Source organism: Euwallacea fornicatus, chromosome 2 (genome assembly GCF_040115645.1).
Source record: "Euwallacea fornicatus isolate EFF26 chromosome 2, ASM4011564v1, whole genome shotgun sequence".
Classification (NCBI taxonomy): Eukaryota; Metazoa; Arthropoda; class Insecta; order Coleoptera; family Curculionidae; genus Euwallacea; species Euwallacea fornicatus.
The window spans coordinates 4,683,090-4,692,367 of NC_089542.1; the positions used below are offsets into that span (position 1 = coordinate 4,683,090).

The 9,278-nt window shown below is 34.2% G+C and overlaps 3 protein-coding genes and 1 non-coding gene across 4 annotated transcripts; all 4 read right to left on the minus strand.

Annotated features, from left to right (window-relative positions):
* Nucleotides 1–1,112: 1,112 nt before the first annotated feature.
* lace (serine palmitoyltransferase long chain base subunit) lies at nucleotides 1,113–3,126 on the minus strand. Its single transcript, XM_066296879.1, has one exon. It carries the CDS (start codon nucleotides 3,013–3,015, stop codon nucleotides 1,372–1,374), a length of 1,644 nt encoding a protein of 547 aa, XP_066152976.1. The 5' UTR covers nucleotides 3,016–3,126; the 3' UTR covers nucleotides 1,113–1,371.
* A 1,237-nt stretch (nucleotides 3,127–4,363) lies between these two features.
* Nucleotides 4,364–4,436, minus strand: TRNAK-CUU (transfer RNA lysine (anticodon CUU)). The gene has a single exon. It is a non-coding gene; the product is annotated as a tRNA-Lys (tRNA).
* A 633-nt stretch (nucleotides 4,437–5,069) lies between these two features.
* Nucleotides 5,070–6,518, minus strand: LOC136347160 (1,5-anhydro-D-fructose reductase-like). The gene is made up of 5 exons (XM_066296906.1): nucleotides 6,356–6,518; nucleotides 6,068–6,171; nucleotides 5,808–6,008; nucleotides 5,495–5,745; nucleotides 5,070–5,446 (listed from the first exon to the last, which is right to left on the minus strand). The coding sequence occupies exons 1-5, from the start codon at nucleotides 6,516–6,518 to the stop codon at nucleotides 5,140–5,142; spliced, it is 1,026 nt and encodes a 341-aa protein (XP_066153003.1). The 3' UTR covers nucleotides 5,070–5,139.
* A 1,474-nt stretch (nucleotides 6,519–7,992) lies between these two features.
* LOC136347187 (phosphatidylinositol N-acetylglucosaminyltransferase subunit H-like) lies at nucleotides 7,993–8,848 on the minus strand. Its single transcript, XM_066296949.1, has 4 exons — nucleotides 8,471–8,848; nucleotides 8,291–8,415; nucleotides 8,147–8,221; nucleotides 7,993–8,097 (listed from the first exon to the last, which is right to left on the minus strand). The coding sequence occupies exons 1-4, from the start codon at nucleotides 8,700–8,702 to the stop codon at nucleotides 8,029–8,031; spliced, it is 501 nt and encodes a 166-aa protein (XP_066153046.1). The 5' UTR covers nucleotides 8,703–8,848; the 3' UTR covers nucleotides 7,993–8,028.
* Between the last annotated feature and the right edge of the window lie 430 nt (nucleotides 8,849–9,278).

Sequence of the window (9,278 nt, forward strand, 5' to 3'; positions counted from 1 at the left end):
CAGTAAACAGTGGAGTGCTAAAGTTGAATCTTACAAAATAAAACTGAGATGATAGAAAAGGTTTAAAAAATTATTTGTAAATTTGAGCGCCCATACCACAGTATTAAAGTTATCATCGGATAAAATATTTAAAAAATTACTGCTAAAAACTGGTATAGAATGCCTGGTTATCAATATGAAAAATTGAACTTGATATGGAACATAAGAAAACATTAGCCGTAATGAAGCCAGTGTAAAAATATTTCTCGATTGAATGCATCACATAACAGTGGCGTGCACAAAGGTTTTTACATGTCACCGTTTCATATTAAGTTATATTTGATCCCAACGCAATTACAGTTAAAGTGTTAGAATAAGTCACAGAAACTATGGCGTCCTATAAGGCCAGGTTTCATCTCACCTGAAGGTTTTCTGAGCAGAATTTCCAGCAGATTCGATTATACAATTTTCACAGAAGTCCTGATTAAAATGTAAAAATGTTCATTTAAATTTAGCAATAAACAATGACATAGTAAGGGATAAAACCAGGTATAAGGGAGCTAACTTTGCTGACCTATGATTGAAAGCTTTGTTTTTTTGAAATGAAATAAGAGGCTCGCGCGTCGTTATAAGGCAAAAGAAAATCTGCTTGAATATCCAAGTTAAAAGAGTACAATGGTGTACTAATAAAAATTTTAAAGCAAACATTTTCGACAAACTTGAATGTATATGTAGACTTTATCACAACTGGGTCAGGAGAAATAAAAAATTCACCGTAATTTGGTAGCAAAGTGGGGCGTAGTAGGGCCAATTTCAATGGAATTGCCAACTAAAATTATGAGGAAATAGTCAGGGCCTATATATATATATATATATATATATAGGTACAAAGAGAACTCTCCCCTTTTAATAGAGAAACTGCTCCACATTTCTCCCTTATAGGGCATTAAAATTGTAATAATTAAAATCTGGGAGACCTTGCTCCTATTTCCGAGTATGGGTAGTCACAGAGCAATAAAATCACAATTTGGAACGCATCTACAATATGATAGTTTTATCACTTTAATCTATTATTTAAAGGAGAATCAATATAACTACAACTGCGTTCGTCTTCAATTGAATGAAACGCTCAATCAACATTAAACAACATTTTTAATTCAATTAAAAGGTCCTATACAAAGCATGAATTACAAGGAAAAAATATTTCGTTTGGACCCAATGGCGTTCCTAGCGCAAAGCTTAACAATGGGTACTTTTAGTTTGCTTCAACAATAACATTTAAGGCACTGTGAATCGCTTTTCAGTATGATGATAGAGGTGTATGTAACTTATTAAAGTACTGTAAAACTATTACCATGGGTGCTTTGTTCGTTAATAAAGAACAACAAAGTTCTAATCCTGATAAACCTTAATTGTATCATAGTCAATGGGCGTGAGATCTCGCGGTTTCCGTGAGTACTTCAGCCCTATATTATCCGCCACTATCTCAATTACTTTCAAAGCATAATCCAGCTGCTCTTTGGTGTGTCCAGCAGACAGACAAATCCTGATGCGACCCTCATAGAGAGGGGTGGCAGGGTAACCTACTCCCACAGTGGCGATTTTCTCCTTAATCAAGCTGCGCACCGTTCCTGCTATTTTGGAGTACAAGTAGACCAAAATGGGAACTACTGGGGAATCCTCGTTACCATGGATGATAACCCCGATTTGGTTCAGCCGCATACGGAAGTATCTCGTGTTGCGAGCAAGTGTTTCGATTCTTCGTTGTCCTTCGTTAGAGCCGTCTTTGTTCATGAGGATGTGTAAAACTGCTATGATTTGGGCTGCTAGAGGGGGCGACATAGCCCAGGCATCACTTGAGGTCAGACTGTGTTGGCGCAGGTGTGTTATCAGCTCACGATTACCTGCAATGTAGCCTCCTGCACTTCCAAAGCTCTTTGTGAAGGTCCCCATGAGAACGTCCACATCTTTGGGGTCACACTCGAAATAATCAACTACCCCCCTTCCTTGTTTACCCATGGCCCCAATACTGTGAGCCTCATCTAAGTATAAATAGGCTTTGTACTTCTTTTTCAAAGCTATCACTTCAGGAAGTTTTACTATAGTTCCCTCCATGCTGTAAACTCCCTCAACAACAATCATAATCTTCTTCCAAGGTTTGAAACTCTTGGAGGGCTGCCCAAAGTAAATTGCTTCTTTAAGCTTCTGTTCCAGCTGCTCCATGTCATTGTGCTTAAACACCCATACTGTGGCCCCATTCACTTTGATGCCCCAAATTAAACTAGCATGGTTCTTCTCATCACTAATCACAAGACAACCTGATTCAATAAGGCTTGGAATATATAAGGCATTAGTGGCATACCCCATACCACAAGTAATCGCATCTTCAACACCCAGATACTCAGCAAGTATCTGCTCTAAGTTGTTGTGTACAGGCATTGTCCCATAACACATTCGAGAACTCCCTGAGCTAATTCCATACTGATAAATTGTGGCAATTGCCGCTTCAGCACATGGGCCTGAGGCCTCAGCAAATCCCAAGTAGTTATAGGAAGCGAGATTAAGGCACTTGGTTTGAGTACCAGTGAACTCAAAGGTCCATCCACAGTCATTTGTCACTCGGTCTTTAAGAACAACCTCACTTCCTGGTACACTACATATGGGGTAGTTCCAGCAGTCTCTAACTCTCCGATAGACGTACCGAGAATAGAACATGGAAAATCGATTGAAAAGTACGGGGTACCCAGATCTGCCAGTCTCCTCAATAGCTTGAGGGGGGTAGAAGATTCGACTGCAAAACTGACTGACGAAGCTTAACAGCATGATGAGAGAGAAGCTGATTTGAGTGAGGATGGCTGTCAGGAAGGGGGGTGGCTCGAATGACTCTCGTAGCACTTTAGTCTTTGGCTTCAAAGGCTCTTTGTTGCATTCTTTTTCATTTTCGATGGGGCACCAGTTTTCTTTTAACGTTCCGTTCACTTGGACATTTTGGTAGTAATCATTATTTTTGGGAAATTCGTCCACTTGGAGGGTCATTTCGTTTGAGGCGAGAAAACACGGTTTCTAAATATCAAAATTGGCCTCCTAACCTCAAAATGGCAACTAACCTATATCGAACGAAACTGCTAACACGACTGATAAAAAAAAGTGAATCACAGTGTTAGCAATGAAAGCGTTGTTGCCGCTTATAACAATTTGAAAGAGCACATCAAATTTCTTAAATATAAGAACAAATTATTGATTACTCATCTCAATGGCTAATTACTTTCAATATGTTAATAAATAAAGTTTCTTAGCATCCATATCAAAGCATTTGTATCTATACAATATGATCAATTAAATCAATGCTAATATAGATAAGAAAATTTTCCGTTATCTAGATTTTAGGGTGTCTCTTGGCAATGCTGCTAACATAATCCCTAATCCCCGCCCATTAGCGATGACGCATTGCGTTTCTGGCAATAAAAGAGATGAGAAAAGTTAATGTCGATATCGGTGTAATTCGTCGATGTTTTTTTTTCATCTATATCCCCAGACTTCAAGATTTAAAATTTTTATTCATATATTTAAAGCTTCTTTTTTTCAATTTTCTAATACTAACAATCAAAGTAAGAAAATAAATTAAATTATTCAACAGGTATTAGATATATCTTTCAGACTTATATTTGGCATTCTAAATTGGTACTTAAAAACTTTTAATTGGGGCAGACGACCATCAGACATGAATTATACATATTCATATCGAGTAATAGTAATCTAATCTTGAACCAGAACTATTAAATACCTAGAAATTATAATACGTTAATTATCAATCTACAGGATGTATCATATTATTATGAAGATATTTAAGGGGGCGAGAGTATTCTGCAAAATAATAAAATAACATTAATAGACACATGGCACCATTTTCGATATACAAGGTGACCAACTTTCACATTTTTTCTTCATATTGTGCGTTTTCTTGCCTCAATCATTGCCTCATGCCTTAATTTAAAGTTTAGGAAATTTCGTATACCTATTTTCCTTCTGACCTTTTACAACAAAATCTCAAAATCATCGACAACTAGCTGCGGGGTGTTATGTTTTGGAGTCATGTACTATTTTATTTTTTGTATCTTTGTTTTAGAAGATCCCCTATAAACTCTCATACCAAATTAAAATTTCTTTTTCAAATCTATAGTTGTTTAGTCATTTGCACTATTTTACACATACCGATATGATTACATAAAATTTTCCTTTGTAGTCGATACGTCAGATAAGATAACGTTTATTTATCGAACCATAAAATTCGTTATATTTGTTAATTTAATAGTGTCGTATACTTTTCTGGAAATATCTTAATAGAACAAAAAAAATTTGAATTCGAATAAACTTAAAAAGTAAACGCCCAACGTGGGGCTCGAACCCACGACCCTGAGATTAAGAGTCTCATGCTCTACCGACTGAGCTAGCCGGGCTTAGCTATTTCTCCTGCTGAAGATTTATATCATCGTCTTTATCCACAACTTAATAGTAAGTGAATTTTATATCAAAAACACAATACATATATCATAAAATAGACATAAACAAAAGCACTTTAAGCATTTCCTCCAATAACATCTCTAATATTCAGTTAATACCATTTATAAAAGTAAAATGAGTAATAGGTATTTTAGCACTTAAAAGAGTCTTCTCCAGATGTCAAGAAACTTTCATTTTACAGTTTGTTGCCCGTAAGGGAGTAAATTGCTCTTCATAATGTCAATAAATAATTATTTTTACCATTCATAAAAGGAGGTATGATGTTTAAAAATGGTAATTTTGAACTCACTGAGAAGGCAAGAATTATAAAAAAATAATTTTAATTTATGTCAATTATTACTTATTAATTACAGTACTGGATAATTTATTATTAAAATTCAAATCTAATGTAATATGAGGTTGATATAACCCGTAAGAAACATGTGTTTCTATGCTATTCAATTAATTTATTACCTTATTATAATTATGAAGCTTGTTTGTTCATTTTCATCACTATTTTTTCATATTAAGAGCTGAATTGAGAGTATCATTCACGCAATCATTATGAATTACCCAAATAAAACTTCCAATTATGTAAAAATCAACTTTAATTATCCTTCCATACACGCACCCCCCAACAAAGATCTTAGAGTCAAAAAATCACTGCTTGCTCCTCTTAAATGGATAGTGCGGGTGGTTATCCACCCCTTTGAAGAACATAAAGTTGAATATACGTCCCTTTTCAGCACGATCAAGCTGATCCAGCCTCTCTATGTCCGCTTGATCTAAATCAAAGTCGAACAACTCTATGTTGGATTTTATTCTCTGAGGATTTCCACTTTTAGGAATAACAATCACGTCTTGCTGGATCAGATGTTTGAGTAGAATTTGTCCAGGAGTTTTATTGTATTTTGAGGCCAGTTCTTTAACGTCTGGATGGCCCAGGATATCAGGAAAATCATCTAAACTAAAATATAATTTAACACTCGAGAACTGTTACTTTTTGACTACTTACGAGTAATCATATTTTGTGCTGAAGTGATTATTAGCCCCAGGACTTCCCAAAGGAGAATACGCAGTTACAGCTACTTTAAGCCGATTGCAGACTTCCCTTAGATCCTTCTGCTGCAAATAAGCATGCAATTCTACTTGCAGGACATCAGGCTTAATTTCAGAATTATCGTAAAGTCTTTGCAGCTGCTGAGCGTTGAAATTTGACACCCCAATAGCTTTACAGAGGCCCTTCTTTACTTGATTTTCCATGACCTTATTTATTATTGAATTGCAATTATGTATACTGATAGGTATTGATGAGTGAATAATATTACTTTCCAGGTTTCGACAAAATCCACTGGATCCAAACTAAAAGTACCGTCTTTGTTTATGAGAGGGGCCATAGTGGTTTCGTTGAGATGAAAACTGAAGGGCATGTGTATAAGGTATAAGTCAATATATTCTAGTTGCAATTTCTTGAGTGAGAGGTTAAAGAAGCGCTCCACGTCACTGGGCCTGTTTCCAAAATTTGGGAGCTACAATTTATTTATATTTTATAATATGGAGGTTTTATAGAGGGTTTTATTATTGTTGCCTTCGTTGTAATGAATAGTTCTTCCCTTTTTACTCTTCCAGAGTCGATCCACTGGTTCAGAACTTTGCCTATAGACTCCTCAGTATTGTAGTTAAACGCTGTGTCTAGAAATCAGGAATTATAGTTGGTAAAAGAGCTCATCTCTCTTCATCAAATTGTCAAGAATTATGCTAAATGTGAAGAAAAAAAATTAAATCAATTTTAAATATTTTCTAATTAGAAATTATTGATTATTTTGAATAATGAGTTTTTTGTTTTTATAATTATAAGTTTAGTAGATAATCTTACCAATGTGCCTGTACCCGCTTTCCAAAGCCACATCAACAGCTTTCTCGATCTCCTCGGGTTTTGCCCTCCACGTTCCCAGCCCCACAATAGGCATTTCTAACCCGCTAATAATCAGTTTAACACTCTTCATACTTTCCAATGCAAATTTTACATTCACTCTCATCAAAAATATATATTTACGAACTTGACTGGGCAAGCGGAGAGTATTATTTTTAGACTATATGCATAGTTTTTCGCGGTAAGAGGAAAAATTACAAGATTTTTGTGGATATTCGTCAAAGGGATATGTTTTCACCTGGATTACTCAATCACTGGTGACCTGATGATGACCTTATCCTGGCTGGCGTGGAAATTATCGAGCGAAAAACACACGCGGAAGGCGGGATGAAGGTCGACAGAGTTTTCCGAATTTGAGGCGTGCGCGACAGGGAGAATTGAATTTTTCAGTTCTCCGTCGGAAATTTTTAGTCAAAAGGCTGAGGATTTACTATTTCTGTGAGCAATATAATTCCGACTAAGAAAATATTAGGAAGAAATAGTCAGAAAACAACTGGAATTAAAGTAGTTCAACTTCGTTTATACTCCTTTATCATTTTGTGGAAGAATTATTTATTTTTATTTAAAAAATTGGTACTTATTTCCCTAGATTTGTATATAATGAAAATATCTTTCACCATGTTGTCAAGGAATGAACTGAATACTTGTTTAAAAATAAACACCTATAATACCCCTAGAGAAGATAAAGGATATTTCTAAACCTTCTACCTGATAAATTAGTTATTATATTATTCTCTAACTATTTTTTCAACGAACTGAAAAAATTTGAAATTCGGTAATCTAAAACCCTGTCAAATAATGAAGGTAAAATTGTCCTTCGCCATCTTATCAAGAAACTTGTTAAACTATTTTTAGTAAACATTGTAATTTTGATATTATATGTATAATAACAATATTTTCTATCGAATAATAATATAAAGCCAATAAAAAATACTTCTTGTCTTTGATAAGCGGTAGTTAAATATAAATATTTGAATGTAACAGAATTTAATATTTGCATTTAACTGGTCAATATCCCACCGCTAGTTGATCAGAATGCTTTGTTGCCAGTTCAAACATTAAAGCTTTTATACAAAAACTCCCTTAATTAATAACGACAGTGTCACTGTCAAACCATGTTTAAATAAAATTTAAAAAATCTTTTCTTGTTTTAAATTTAATTTTATTTAAAAAAATTGTAATAATTAGTTAAAACACACCAGACGACTCACAAAACCGACCTTACCAATTTGGGGTACCTCAGAGATGAACTAGAGCAACTCATTCAACAGCATTAATACAGAGTTTTTAAAGGTCTAATTTGAGACCTGGAAACCTTTTCCAGTTGAAGCTTACTCTACTCGGTTTATTTTCATTAAAACTTCTCATGAATTTTTGGTTTGCACTGACAGTAATTTTTTTACTAACCAAATACACAAATTTATGAGGTGCTTTTTTTGAGAACTTAATAATACATCACACTATAAGAATACACAGAATAGTTCACTTGCTTATGGTACCAGAGATTGGAAAAAATGTAACCAGCAATTGGGATTATTTACTGAGTTAGGGAGAAAGAAGGATTATTTCATTTCAAATACTATTGTGTATATAATTTATTTAATTACATATAACTATCAGCTGAATTTGAATCCTTTTATTTGCCTATAAATTAGTTCAATGCAGTCTAGTCTTGGCAGTAAGTCCTGAAATAAAAAACTAAATTTATATTCTGAGTAAAGTGTCATTACTCACCTTAAATAAGGGGTATAATTTGGGCTTATTTGTACAATCTTTGACTAGTAGAGTTAACATGAAAACCACCCTTTGCTGGAATATAATTAACAATCAAATTAGTATATATAATGTTATAAGATAGCATTGTTTATTACTACTTACTCTTAATATTACTTCATTTACAAATACATTTTCTACTCTCTCAAATGGAATGAATACAGTATTCTGCCTTAAAGGACAATTTCTATTAATTTGAAGCCCCATTCCCTTTACTATCAGCATATTTTCTGCAAATTCAATATTTCATTTAACATTAAAACAAATTTTGAAGTTATTATTTACCCTCAGTAACAAGGAATAAACCCCAGTAAATACAGTATATAGTAACTAATGCAATTGTAAGATAAATTGGTGCTAGGGCTGCGCATATCAAACCCCAAAAGATCCGTTCGAAGGGCAAACAAGTGCTCTGCTTCACCAAAGAGACAAACAAACATCCTTTAGTTTTCCTGAAATTTAGCTTAATGTTTTCTCTAAATAAAGTGGTGAAGTTGGCAGCAGCATCTTCCTGCATGGCAAATGCATGTTTAGGGGTTAAAGCTGCGAAAAATGGTTTGGATTTGGGCTATTTCTAGAAATTTACCAAAAATTAAGAAAAATTGAGAAATGAGGTTAAGTGACACGAAATTGCTTGGACCTCCCCCAATTTTCCATAATCTGTTTGATGCGTCACGCGGCATTGCCGCTTTTAGAGAAAATGGTTGCATAACCTAGTCACGAGGATTTAGTGAAGAGAGAAATATTTTGAATTATATGCACCGGAATACTCAAAAGAGTAGTGCTGATTACTTTCAAAAGATGTTTCTGAAGATGTAAGATGTAGTCCCTTTTAATTACTGTAACTTTTTAATATAATATCAGTGTACCTAATATTTAATTTAAAACGTAGTTGCGGCAACGTCGCTTTCCATGACAATAGTGACGTCAATTGCACAAAATTGAAATTTTCTGAGGTATATCTTTAAAATATTGCCACTGTCCGTATTTAAACATCTTCTAATTGTATCACGAGTTGTTTCTTTCAATTTTTAAACTTATTGAACAGCTAATGGACAAGGAAAAGAGTTTTATAAATATATAAATTTGAATT